The sequence below is a fragment of the Dipteris shenzhenensis genome, chromosome 11, assembly GCF_047967505.1.
Source record: "Dipteris shenzhenensis isolate YYH24624 ecotype China chromosome 11, Dip_SZ_1.0, whole genome shotgun sequence".
Taxonomy (NCBI): domain Eukaryota; kingdom Viridiplantae; phylum Streptophyta; class Polypodiopsida; order Gleicheniales; family Dipteridaceae; genus Dipteris; species Dipteris shenzhenensis.
In genome coordinates, this window is record NC_141606.1 from 28922304 (window position 1) to 28937280 (window position 14977).

The 14977-nt window shown below is 43.8% G+C and overlaps 1 protein-coding gene across 1 annotated transcript; it reads left to right on the forward strand.

Annotated features, from left to right (window-relative positions):
- Positions 1 to 6671: 6671 nt before the first annotated feature.
- On the forward strand, positions 6672 to 8939 carry LOC147896866 (uncharacterized). Its single transcript, XM_087381015.1, has one exon. It carries the CDS (start codon positions 7530 to 7532, stop codon positions 8427 to 8429), a length of 900 nt encoding a protein of 299 aa, XP_087237141.1. The 5' UTR covers positions 6672 to 7529; the 3' UTR covers positions 8430 to 8939.
- Positions 8940 to 14977: the final 6038 nt, after the last annotated feature.

Here is a 14977-nt window from a genome sequence, read left to right on the forward strand (position 1 = left end):
CGCTCTTTTTTCGTGCTCTACGCGCTTGTTACATCACGCGCACATTTCGGTGCAAGTTACACTCACATTTGTGCCTCGCCGACAAAACCACTTCCTTCACGCACATTTGCCTCTACATCGACACATCTGACCCAGCACTTAAAAAGAACAAAAGAAAAGGAATTATTTGCTGCTCTTTCATCGATCGACGGTTGGTTTAGATCTAGATCAGAGTAGACTAGATCGCCATAGAGGGGACGCTTTGAATTCCCCAAGTTGCCAATCTAAGCCATGCCCGAAATTCCCGACTAGTACCTACTCAGAGTCAGTCCATACGCTCACATCCGATTTCACATCATTACATTACCTGAAACCTTACGTTCATCAGTTCAGTGAGCAGACTTCAGAGTTCAGAGGCATTGCAGATTGATTCAGTGGGCAGATATCATTTGATTTCACACACACATGCCACCATTGTAAAGCCTATTTGGCTATCTCACGGCATCGTGCACATCATTTCAACCTTGTAAAGCCTCTTGGCTATTCCCGGCATCATTGCCACAAGCCTTGTAACACAGATCAGATCTTATATACTGCAATTTTATCTTCACCGACGGTACAGAGATTTCACTTGGCATCTTCAGTGTATTTGCAGTTGATTCATACAGAGTTTTTTCAGGACACTTTTTGAGTACATTGTTTGCACCATGTCGACTAGCAACCTCAATCTGGAGGCATCTGCTAAGTTAGACAACTCCAATTACGGTACATGGAAATACCGAATGGAGACCATTCTTGTGCTTCAGGACAAATGGGAGTATGTCGATGGATCTATACCTAGACCATTGGCCGATCCAGCCACCAGTAGCTCTACTCCATCTGTTGTCACAGCACCAACAACGGGATCTACATCAGGATCTACATCTACACAAATAGTTTCCGCACCAGTAGCAGATCCTGCCATTGCCCGAGCTCAAGCAGAATGGGATAAGAAAGACAAATATGCCTATCACCTGATCAAGCAGAATGTGCAAGATGTCATGCTAGGACAGCTCAACACAATCAAGACATCAAAAGAAGCATGGGATATGTTCGCAGCTCTCTACGAGTCCAAGAACACATCCAGGATTCTCACCCTGAGAAACCAGATCAGCCAGAGTTTCCGCAACAGCAGTGAAACTGGTCATGCTTATGTACTCCGCATCAAAGACTACAACAATCAACTTGCAGCAGCAGGAGGAGAGACTATGAATCCCGCAGAAATGGTTCAAGTAATCCTAAATGGACTAGGAGAAGGATATGAGAATCTAGTCCAGAGTATTGCCATCCAACGGCAAATTCCAACACTGGAAGAACTTCAGTCAGTTCTACTTGGTGAAGAACTCAGAACTCAGGCCATTCAAGCACGTAAAGGTCATTCTAATGATCAGGCATTCACAGCTTCAGACAAAGCAGAGGCAAAGGCAGAAACAGAGGTAGATCATATCAGAAAAGTGGTCATCATCAACAAAATCAAAGTCAGAATCAGCATCAGCATCAGCATCATCCTCAGCAACATCAAAATCAGCAAAGAGGAAATCATTCCAACCGAGGAAGAATCCAAGGACGAGGGAATGCATCCACCAATGTGTCAAACATCCAGTGCAACTACTGTCACAAGTTTGGACACTATGAAAGAGATTGCCGCAAGAAGCAGTATGACCAAGGCGGTCAATCCAGCAGTAATCGAGGGAATTCCCGAGGAAGAGGAAATCATCGTGGTGGACATTCTAGTCACAGTCATTTTGCAAATGAACATGGCAATATGTTTCTTGCAAGTGAGGAATTGCATCAGACTGATACAATGCACCTGGACACTGATTTCAATCCCAAAGAGGATTTCAGCTATCAAGTCGACCAAGTGGAACAGGATCCTTGGTACATCGACAGCGGTGCAACATCTCATATGACAAATCATCAGGAATGGTTCATAGAAATGAAGCCATTAGAAGGTCAAAAGAATGTCATCTACACAGCAGACAATACGCCGATTCCGGTTCAAGGGACAGGTGTTATCCCTATGAACAATTTCACTGGTACAAAAGGATTAGTCAAAGATGTGCTCTATGTTCCAAAGCTCAGTAAGAACCTTTTGTCAGTAGGTCAAATGACGGAACACAACTACAAAGTCATCTTCGACGGTGATTAATGCACTATCAGAGACAAATCCAAAAGAGGTCAGCTAGTAGCAAAAGGTGTCAAGGAAGGACGCTTATACATGATGCTAGCTACAGTACCAGATAAGCATGCCATGTCAGCTCAAATGCAACAGATGCCACTATCTGCAAAATGGCACAAGAGATATGGTCATGTCAACTTCAAGTACTTGTTAGATCTTAGGAATCAAAATATGGCAATTGGGATTCCGAAGCTACAGTTTCTTGGAAAAGTTTGTGAAGCATGCTGCTTCGGCAAACAAAAGCGAACCAACTTTGTCAGAAGTACCTCTCGTGCACGAGGTATTCTTGATTTGATTCATACATATGTATGGGGTTATGCCCAGACCCGCAGCATCAATGGTTCACTTTATTACTTGACCTTCATCGACGACTACAGCAGATATTGTTGGGTCTACTTTCTGAAAGAGAAATATGAAGTGTTTGCCAGATTTCAAGAATTCAAAGCCATGGTAGAAAACCAGACAGGCAGAAAGATCAAGGTCATGAGATCAGATAGAGGAGGTGAATACATGTCTTCAGCATTCATGAACTTTTGCAAAAATCACGACATACGAAGACAGTTCACATGTGCAAATACTCCTCAGCAGAATGCAAGAGCTGAAAGGAAGAATGCGACTTTAGCAGACAGTGCTAGAGTAATGCTTAGTGAAAAGCATCTTCTGAATCAGTATTGGGCAGAAGCAATAGCTACAGCTAACTATTTGCTTAATCGGCTTCCTACCGAACCGATACAAGGTATGACTCCTTATGAAGCATTCACTGGATACAAGCCACGCATTGGGCATCTCCGCATATTTGGTTGCATAGCATATGCCCACATACATGATTATTATCGCAGGAAATTGGATGCGAAGTCACGCAAATGCATCATGGTTGGCTACAGTGAAGAAAGCAAAGCATACAAATTGTATGATCCCATCAACCTCAAAGTCATTATCTCCAGAGATGTAATCTTTGATGAGGAATCAGAATGGAAAACCTCACCTACATAGGAGATAGAAGCATCAACTTCACAGTCATCTATAGAACAGGTTGATGAAGAAGAGCAAGAATTGCCAGCAACACCCCAAGCAGTGCCACAGCAGCTCAGACGGTCTACTAGGGAAAGCAGACCACCAGCCAGATTGACATATGCTCAGAAAGGCAAAGCAATTCAGGTGGAAACCACCAACTATGCTCTTATGACTACCATCATGGCTACAGAAGAGCCAGTGTACTTCGAAGACGCAGTAGACAAGCCCGAATGGCAAACTGCTATGAATGAAGAAATGGATGCTTTGTATAAAAATAACACTTGGGAATTATGTGACCTTCCACCAGGAAAGAAGGCCATAGCCAACAAATGGGTATACAAAGTGAAGTACAATCCAGATGGCAGTATTCAGAGATACAAAGCCAGATTAGTTGCAAAAGGATTTGCACAACAATATGGCCAAGATTATGATGAGACTTATGCTCCAGTAGCAAAGATGGATTCCATACGGTTCTTGATATCACTAGCGACACTCAGTAAATGGAATTTGTATCAGCTCGATGTCAAGAATGCATTTCTCAATGGTTATCTAGACGAGGAAGTCTACATGCAACAACCAGCCGGTTATGTTGAACCAGGAAAGGAGAACAAGGTTTGCCATCTCAAGAAAAATCTCTATGGCTTAAAGCAAGCACCCAGAAGTTGGTACAGCAGAATTGACAAGTATTTTGCTGATCTGGGATACATGAAGTCCAATGCAGATCATACTCTCTACTACAAAGTTCAAGGGGACGACATTACTATTGCACTTTTGTATGTAGATGATCTGATTGTGACAGGAAGCAAGGATAGCTTCATCAGAAAACTAAAACAAGACTTATCTACAGAGTTCGACATGAAAGATCTTGGACTTATGCACTATTGTCTTGGAATTGAGTTATGGAGAGATTCAGATAGCACATTCATGAGTCAGCTCAAGTATGTTGACAGTCTCCTGAAGAAGTTTCATATGGCAGATTGCAAGATTGCAGCCACTCCCATGGAATAGAGTTTGAAACTTACTAAAGATTCAGAAAAGCCTACAGTCAATGACAGATACTACAGGCAACTCATTGGATCTCTTATATATCTGACAATCACACGGCCAGATATTTGTTATGCAGTAAGCTCAGTAGCACAGTTTATGGCAAATCCAAAACAGTCTCACTGGAATGCAGCCAAAAGAGTCTTGAGATACATCAGAGGTACAAGACAGTTTGGGATAGAATACAGAGGAAGTCATCCACGGTTGCATGGATACTGTGACAGTGACTATGCTGAAGATCATGAGACCAGGAGATTGACACAGGGATATGCATTTTTCGTTGGTCAAGGTGCTATATCATGGTTGTCAACCAAACAACCAACTGTTTCTTTGTCTTCGACTGAAGCAGAATATAGAGCACTCACTACAGGTGCATGTGAGGCTATATGGCTCAGAAGACTATTGTCAGAAACAGATTACTTTGATGAGTCAAAGCCAACAACAATATACTGTGATAATCAATCGACTCAAGCATTGGCCAAAAATCCAGTATATCACTCCAGGACAAAGCACATTGATGTCAGAGAGCACTTCATCAGAGAAAGAGTGTTACTTGGTGACATCACACTGCAGCATTGTGATAGCAAAGAAAATGTTGCAGACATCTTTACCAAACCACTCGGTAAAGAGCTATTCGAGAAACACCGACTAGCTCTTGGTTTGACACAGAGGAAGGACATTCCCATTAAAGGGGTGTGATGGAATGTAATGATCAGCCCTTCTTCGATTCCCCAGAATCATCATCTTGAGGGAAGCTCGGGGGGGTCACTCATCATATGTAACCCTATCACGTGAGTTCAACAGAAGGATATTTTTTATTTCTAAAATTTACAGAAATAAATATACATAAGGGACTATTTAAAATAGTTTTGGAAAAAATTTACAGATTTGTATAGAAAAGGGGTACATTTTATTAATGAAAAAATTTACAGATAAGGGATTTTAAATATAGGCCTTGAACGCACGTGATATAGAGGGTTTATACATAGTGACCCCCCTGAGGAGGGAAGGCCTACTTCATGATGTTGATCTTGAGGGAAGGTGTTGAGAGTTCACGCTCAACATCATGTGATCATGTGTGCATAGCACCATCAGGTGATCATATGTGCATAGCACTAACCTTATAGAGTGCTATAAAGGAAAGGGTTAGATACCCTAACCCTAACCCTAAAAGGGTTTGTATATATTCTATTTTTTCAACTAAATCTAGTGTACAGTTAGTCATTTGTGGTGTGCTCTCTAGCTGTGCCCTCTCTCCTCATCTCCACTCTTCTCCTCTCTCCTCTTCATGTTTTGTCATGTGCTACCCAAGGAGCTGTCTCTACACACTTCCCGTCAGGATTTAGCCATCTCCTGGCGGGGCCCACTAGGCTATTGCAATAGCCCGCCGTGAAAATGAATTATCCCGTCGGGTCCCGATGGGATAATCCATTTTCTCGACGGGATAATTAAGTAGCCAGTTTACAGGTTAATCTTTGACTGGTTACGATGATACACACGTTATTAACGTGAGTTTACAATGTAAGTACGCAATGTTAATAACATGTTCACGTTTACGATATTACATTAACATAATCCTTGCACACAAAGTTTTGTACACTTGCTCTAGCCACCATTTAGTACAATTGTCTCATTGTTTCTCTATGGGGTATGCCTCTCATATATAGGACCTACATGGTGAGCTTGTGTGCGTGGCAATCTCTCTGAAGGAAGAAACATGTCACAATTGCACCGGGACAAGTGGTGGTATTCAACTAAGACACTCGTCGAGGACAGGAAAGATCACAAGGGGAGAGAGTAGCAAATACCACCGGGACACTTGTCTCGCAGAGGAAAGATCACAAGGCGAGAGATCAGTAGAGAGTAGGGAGTAGGCTATGGATGATTCATCCAAGATGCTTGACGTTGGATGAGGATGAGCCGTCACGGCGGATCGTGACAGGGATTGTTAAATACTAACGTGTTTGGGAAGATGACTGCAAAAATCGGTTGAGATCAGACAGATGTCGCGGAATTGGAGAGGCACACGTGAGTTTTGGTGCTGAGGCGGAGGGATGAAAGGCGACAGTGAGATTGATTTGAAAGGGTTATCGGGAAAATGTGGCGATGGCGGGAGACCGGAGGTAATCAGGCGGATAATAATTGCGTGGCAAGGTGGGGTTTGATTGGGCGGTGGGTTGGAGGGAAGACAGCGCACGCAAGCTACCGGCGTTGGGCACGATGGATTCAAGCGAAAGCTGCATGCATGGGTCAGGAAACGGAGAGATGCCGGAAGTTTGATTTTGGAGTGATGATGGAGTGATGATGTCGGAAACGACAAGCTGCGCAAAGAATCGTATAAGATTTCTGTTTGTACAAGCTCCGGAAAGAATCGTAAAAGATTTCTGTTGAGAGGAAAACGAAAGATGAAATGGGTACGGTAATTTGTGCCGATAATCAGGCGACAGGAATTGGGTTGTATAATAGTAAGAAAAACGGCGATCAGACGATGCCGGAAGTTCAGTAATGACGGAGGGATGATGTCGGATTTTGTTGCAGATAATGAAGCAGACGAAAGAATTGGGTTGAAGAAAGAAGGCCGGAGAAGCCAGAATTTGGATTGTTTTGGAGTGATGATGATGCCGGGAAAGTGGGAGTGATGATGTCGGAAACGACGAGCTGCGCAAAGAAACTGAAAGAATCTGTTTGGATGGAAGATGAAGATGAAAAGAATTGAACGAACTTCAACGAAGAAGGGTGAAAAAAGATGACGAGAATTCCGAAAGAGATAAGGGTAAAAACAACGAAACAACCTCACGTTGCACAATGATGCCGACTCGTCCCGTCAAAATCCGGAAGATATATTGCCAAGAAATTCTTCCGTTGTTGATTATATTGAGGGCGGCGTTTGCAGTATAAAATTCAAACGTTTCTGCTCTACAGTTTTAAATCTCTGCCAAGAATAATTTTGGATGGACGGAAGGATTCCCGTCCAAACTCCCGGCGTCGCTCGTCGTTGTCGTCATCTAATTCTTCCCGAATTGGGATGCTTCCATCTTCGTTCCAATTTCATCGCCTATATCAATGCCCACTTTCTCGCCGCTCATCTTCGATTTCATCAGCCTGCCGTCCGAAGAATTTAGCCAATCCTTGCAGTACCGCTCGCTCATCTGTCGAAAAATCTCCTAGCTCCGTCCTCAGATTCATCCTCGCATCGTTGCCCTCCTCTTCCCGACCTGCATCAATCCGTTACTAAATTTTTCCTTTCCCGTCCTCGATTCCACTGTTCTTCCCCATGGCTTCCTCCCATGCTAATTTGCGAATCCTTGCTCCCCTCCTCGCCTTCTTTGCACTCCTCGCCCCCTCCTGCGCTTCCCCGCGATATCCCGGCGCTTTCGGCGACCCTCACTTCACCGGTTGGGATGGTGTTAACTTCGACTTCACTGGCGAACCAGGCGGCATCTACTGCATGATATCCGATTTCGCGCTTCATATCAATATGAAACTAGATGGTCGACTCCAGGCGCTGCCGGATGAACACCCGGCGCAGATGCAAACTTGGATTAAATCTATCGGAATCCTCTTCAAGAGCCACAGGATTACCCTATCTGCTGCGGAAGGAGCAGACCTCTCTCACGCGACAAGCTTTCTGCGTGCAATCGAGGTGGACGGGCATCAAATTAGGATCCACAAGGGCGCCAAATTCAAAACTCCAGATGGGCAACTGATCATCTCGTACGACAGGAGCAAGCATCACAAGGTTACGCCATACGATAGCTACACCATCTCCTTGGCGAGCTACGCGAAAATTCGACTGAAAGTCGGGCCTGAGATCCCTGATCTTCGAACGAAAGACGACGTGTTCTTCCATTTCTCCGTAGAGATGATCGATGCGAAGCTGACGCCGGAGGTGCACGGCGTGCTCGGGCAAACACATCTCAACGCAGCGGGCAGGCACCATGGGGGTTCATACCGCACAGTGTGGAATGCGTTGCTTGTAGAGCAGCAAGTCGACGGTCCCAATGGCGATGGCTACCTGGATGGTTCTGTTTCAGACTATGCATCGTCGGGTCTTCTCTATTCTGATTGTCGCTTTTCAAGGTTCGATGCGAACGCAGAGAACGGAAGACCCAGGCTGGTGGAGGTGTCTTCAGGCTACTCTCGCAAATTTCTCCCTGTTTTCTCTCGCTACTGAGGATCAACAACCATTTGTGAAGGAGTTCTTCCGTCCTTCGATCAGGCTCATAATTCCATTCCAACATCTGCAATAGCTATCCGAGTGTCTACTCTCGCTGATTTATGTTACATTAGGTCGAGAGATCTTTCTCAACGAGCAGATTTCAAATCCTGCCTCCGTGCCAGCAGAATTCGCAAATCTGTTTCTACGCAGATTTCAAATCCTGCGTCCCTGCAGCAGAATTTGCAAATCTTTGTTTAATTAGATTTCAAATCCAGCGTCCGTGCAGCAGAGTTTGCGTAGTAGTGTTCGTGCTTGCTCTCCTTGCAGAGGAGACATTACATATAACCGTTTCAAATGGTCAGTAGCAACGCAGTCTCTTCAAAGTAAATCGAATCGTTCATGTGAAAGCTTTCAGAAATTGCTCTACAGTGATTGTAGCCGCAGTTTTTATACGTTCTCTCTTTTTGAAATCTTCCCAGTACATGGGAATGTAAAATTCTTGTATGTCACTGAGTAGTATATTAAAATCTTTGTGAGATTGTGTTTTGTGTATTAAAATTTAACCAAGAACTTAGTAGTCTCTTTTCAAAGTAAATCGAATCCTTCATGTGTTAAAGCTTTCAGAAATTGCTATACCTTGATTGTACTCGCAGTTTTTATACGTTCTCTCTTTTTGAAATCTTCCCAAGTACATGGGAATGTAAAATTCTTGTAAATTCTTGTACACTGAGTAGTTTATTAAAATCTTTCTGAGATTGTGTTTTGTGTATTAAAATTTAACCAAGAACTTATCAGATTGTGTAGCACTGCCTTCCATGAAGCGCTGTCGTCAGGAAAATCTGCCTTCCATGAAGCGCTATCGTTACACTTTTCCTAAAAAAGTGTCCCACCATTTTGCGCCACGTGGCCCCCTACTATTTTGGCTCTCTCTCTCTCTCTCTCTCTCTCTCTCTCTCTCTCTCTCTCACGGAGTTTGCAAATCATTCAAACTTTCCTATACACGGGCTTCCATCACAGGTGTTGCAAATTAATCATTCATTCATCTTGACAATTGTTTTCCTTTGAGAGAACCAATTGAAGGCAATGCTCACGAGTTCTTGTACTCACTTATTTTTTTCGGGTGAAAAGGTATCTTATATTACCAAAAAGAAATATATACAACAGAAAAGAAAAGTAAAAAGTCTGCCCCTTTCTCAAGGGACATGAACAGATTGCATCCATAGTTTTGCTAAGGCAGCATAGGTCGTTCTTCTGGCATCCTCAATGATCATTCAACCTAGAGCTCTTCCACGATGAGGTCTCTACAACACATCATTTCTAAACTTCCAAAGATTATCCCCCTTATGAGCTACCAAACATAAAAAATGGAGTTATTTAGATTACCCCGATTCCCCAAAAGAGCACTTCCACTTGACTGTAATCTTCATCTACACTCTTCTCGGGCTCTTCGTTATTTCTTTCCATATTTTTCTCGCAAAAAATAATCCCACAGCACATGCATGTGTGTTTCCTCTTGCTCGAATAGGGAGTTTACCAACTATCACCCTCCACGGCGAAAAATTCAACTTGAACAAGGCGATCAATTTGCAGACTCTTCTGAGTCTCATTGCCCAATGCTCAAAAGGTGCACAAAACTTCCAGTTCTTTTCTACTGCTATATTAGAGGCATCCCCTTCAATGTCTTTCAGACCGCATAAGCTCCTTCTCTATTTCCGCATGAGCATGAGCTTATGCGCAAGTTTCCGCATAAGCTCCTTCTCTTTTCCCGCATAAGCTCCTTCTCTATTTCCGCATGAGCATAAGCTCCTTCTCTTTTTCCGCATGAGCATAAGCATGAGCTTATGCTTATGCTTATGCATATAAGCATAAGCATAAGCATAAGCTCATGCTTATGCTCATGCATGAGCATGAGCTTATGCATAAGTTTCCGCATAAGCTTATGCGGAAATAGAGAATGAGAGAAGCTATTCTCGTTTTCCGCATAAGCTCCTTCTCTCTTTCCGCATAAGCTCCTTCTCTTATGCGGAAAAAGAGAATGAGAGAAGCATAAGCTTCTCTCATTCTCTATTTCCGCATGAGCCGCATAAGCTTATGCGGAAATAGAGAATGAGAGAAGCTTATGCTTCTCTCATTCTCTTTTTCCGCATAAGCTCCTTCTCTTTTCCCGCATAAGCTCCTTCTCTTTTCCCGCATGAGCATAAGCATGTTCTCTTGTTCCGCATGAGCATAAGCATGAGCTTATGCTTATGCTTATGCATAAGCATAAGCATAAGCATAAGCTCATGCTTATGCTCATGCATGAGCATGAGCTTATGCGTAAGTTTCCGCATAAGCTCCTTCTCTTTTCCCGCATAAGCTCCTTCTCTATTTCCGCATGAGCATAAGCTCCTTCTCTTTTTCCGCATGAGCATAAGCATGAGCTTATGCTTATGCTTATGCATAAGCATAAGCATAAGCATAAGCTCATGCTTATGCTTATGCATAAGCATAAGCATAAGCATAAGCTCATGCTTATGGTCATGCATGAGCATGAGCTTATGCGTAAGTTTCCGCATAAGCTTATGCGGAAATAGAGAATGAGAGAAGCTTATGCTTCTCTCATTCTCTATTTCCGCATGAGCATAAGCATGAGCTTATACTCATGCATGAGCATGAGCTTATGCGTAAGTTTCCGCATAAGCTTATGCGGAAATAGAGAATGAGAGAAGCTTATACTTCTCTCATTCTCTTTTTCCGCATAAGCTCCTTCTCTTTTCCCGCATAAGCTCCTTCTCTATTTCCGCATGAGCATAAGCTCCTTCTTTATTTCCGCATGAGCATAAGCATGAGCTTATGCTTATGCTTATGCATAAGCATAAGCATAAGCATAAGCTCATGCTTATGCTCATGCATGAGCATGAGCTTATGCGTAAGTTTCCGCATAAGCTTATGCGAAAATAGAGAATGAGAGAAGCTTATGCTTCTCTCATTCTCTTTTTCCGCATAAGCTCCTTCTCTCTTTCCGCATAAGCTCCTTCTCTATTTCCGCATGAGCATAAGCATGAGCTTATGCTTATGCTTAAGCATAAGCATAAGCATAAGCTCATGCTTATGCTCATGCATGAGCATGAGCTTATGCGCAAGTTTCCGCATAAGCTCCTTCTCTCTTTTCGCATAAGCTCCTTCTCTATTTCCGCATGAGCATGAGCTTATGCGTAAGTTTCCGCATAAGCTCCTTCTCTCTTTCCGCATAAGCTCCTTCTCTATTTCCGCATGAGCATAAGCATGAGCTTATGCTTATGCTTATGCTTAAGCATAAGCATAAGCATAAGCTCATGCTTATGCTCATGCATGAGCATGAGCTTATGCGTAAGTTTCCGCATAAGCTTATGCGGAAATAGAGAATGAGAGAAGCTATTCTCGTTTTCCGCATAAGCTCCTTCTCTCTTTCCGCATAAGCTCCTTCTCTTATGCGGAAAAAGAGAATGAGAGAAGCATAAGCTTCTCTCATTCTCTATTTCCGCATGAGCCGCATAAGCTTATGCGGAAATAGAGAATGAGAGAAGCTTATGCTTCTCTCATTCTCTTTTTCCGCATAAGCTCCTTCTCTTTTCCCGCATAAGCTCCTTCTCTATTTCCACATGAGCATAAGCATGTTCTCTTGTTCCGCATGAGCATAAGCATGAGCTTATGCTTATGCTTATGCATAAGCATAAGCTCATGCTTATGCTCATGCATGAGCATGAGCTTATGCGTAAGTTTCCGCATAAGCTCCTTCTCTTTTCCCGCATAAGCTCCTTCTCTATTTCCGCATGAGCATAAGCTCCTTCTCTTTTTCCGCATGAGCATAAGCTCATGCTTATGCTTATGCATAAGCATAAGCTCATGCTTATGGTCATGCATGAGCATGAGCTTATGCGTAAGTTTCCGCATAAGCTTATGCGGAAATAGAGAATGAGAGAAGCTTATGCTTCTCTCATTCTCTATTTCCGCATGAGCATAAGCATGAGCTTATGCTCATGCATGAGCATGAGCTTATGCGTAAGTTTCCGCATAAGCTTATGCGGAAATAGAGAATGAGAGAAGCTTATACTTCTCTCATTCTCTTTTTCCGCATAAGCTCCTTCTCTTTTCCCGCATAAGCTCCTTCTCTATTTCCGCATGAGCATAAGCTCCTTCTTTATTTCCGCATGAGCATAAGCATGAGCTTATGCTTATGCTTATGCATAAGCATAAGCATAAGCATAAGCTCATGCTTATGCTCATGCATGAGCATGAGCTTATGCGTAAGTTTCCGCATAAGCTTATGCGAAAATAGAGAATGAGAGAAGCTTATGCTTCTCTCATTCTCTTTTTCCGCATAAGCTCCTTCTCTCTTTCCGCATAAGCTCCTTCTCTATTTCCGCATGAGCATAAGCATGAGCTTATGCTTATGCTTATGCTTAAGCATAAGCATAAGCATAAGCTCATGCTTATGCTCATGCATGAGCATGAGCTTATGCGCAAGTTTCCGCATAAGCTTATGCGAAAATAGAGAATGAGAGAAGCTTATGCTTCTCTCATTCTCTTTTTCCGCATAAGCTCCTTCTCTCTTTCCGCATAAGCTCCTTCTCTATTTCCGCATGAGCATGAGCTTATGCGTAAGTTTCCGCATAAGCTTATGCGGAAAAAGAGAATGAGAGAAGCATAACTTATGCGGAAATAGAGAATGAGAGAAGCTTATGCTTCTCTCATTCTCTTTTTCCGCATAAGCTCCTTCTCTCTTTCCGCATAAGCTCCTTCTCTATTTCCGCATGAGCATAAGCATGAGCTTATGCTTATGCTTATGCTTAAGCATAAGCATAAGCATAAGCTCATGCTTATGCTCATGCATGAGCATGAGCTTATGCGCAAGTTTCCGCATAAGCTCCTTCTCTCTTTCCGCATAAGCTCCTTCTCTATTTCCGCATGAGCATAAGCATGAGCTTATGCACAAGTTTCCGCATAAGCTTATGCGGAAATAGAGAATGAGAGAAGCTTATGCTTCTCTCATTCTCTTTTTCCGCATAAGCTCCTTCTCTTTTTCCGCATAAGCTCCTTCTCTATTTCCCTTTCCCTCTTCCTTCTTCTTGCCTATGCCTATGCCTATGAGAATGCTCATGTTTGTTTTTTGTTTTCTGTTTTCGTGTTTGTGTCTATGTTAGACATGGGATCACGTCGCTCATCGGACAAGTACGGACAGCCTCGCAGGAGGAGAGCTCACGATCTATATGCTCCAGAGGACTTTGATTCCTCTCAGGCGACTACCCCGAGGACTACCCCTGGTCCGACTCCTCTCGGTCCTAGCATTGTGACTACCCCTGGTCCGACCCCTCTTCCACGTAGCACTGCGACTACCCCTCGGGGGCCTCCTTTGCTAGCCGCGCATGGCTTTGTCGGGACTCCCGACGAGTTTGTAGCACAGATGAGCGATGAGGAGGCAGCGAGATTCTTCTCTCTGCTCTCTAAGAGGACCTCCGCAATTCCTTCCCCTACACCGACGGGTGGACGTACTGCCCAGCCATCCCCTCGCGCCCCTTCGACCGCGGGATCATCACCTGCGCATGCCTCCCGCAAGGGAAGGAAGAGTAGGATGGGCGGCTCATGTTGTGCTGACTCAGGAGATGTAGACGAGTCAGCACACTCACACTCCTTTAGGTCTCCACTTGGTCCGGAGACACAGTATCAGTCAGGTCCCTTTCCCTCTCCTACTCCCACAGCTACTCCTCGATCCGGAAGCGGTCGCGCAGCTTCCACTCCTTCAGACTCTGCTACCGTCAGTCCCCCTTACTCATCAGGGGATCTCTCCTATCAAATCACATCTACCGGAGAGATAATAGAAGACAAAAAGGGCAAAGCAGTGATGGCCGCCATGAGGCGGTTGATGAGTCATCACTTCAAGAGCGGCATAAATATCGATTGGCGGTATCAAGATGCCCAAAAGAAGCAGGCGGTGATCGATGAGTTAAAACAAAGATATCCTAATCCGCCAAATGTGGAGTTTAATAACAATTATATGCTCGAGCGCATGGGTTTGGTCCTAAAGCATCGCAAATCAACCATGCGTACTTCCATTACAAAGGGGTTGGCTAAACCTAGCTGGGCAGACAAAGCTGATTGGAAGTACTTCAAGAAGCAACATAGGGACCATCCCAAAATGTTCGAGGGTCAGAGGAGGGCTGCGAAGAGATGGCTGGACGTCGTAGGTACTTCGCACTTTGGTGCAGGCAGACGGTATGCGTTCGAGGCAACCGTGGTAAGTCTACTTCTTCCCATTTAATGTATTGTTCTATTTGTTTTACTTACATATTACATGCACTTTAGCTAACTCTAACTCTCGTAAATTGGATCCACAGCAAGCAGCGATGGGTCGTCTTCCTACGGATGCAGAGACGCGGCGCGCATTTCGGATAGGAACAAAGCCGTGGTTCATTGAGCAAGAGGCAATGGGAGCGACAGTCGATTGGGATGAGGTGGCTGCTCGCATGGTATAAGTTTACTCCTACTTGTAATCTCACTTTTTAATTTAAGTTTCAATCTAATTTTCGATTTATATGGTTCACTCT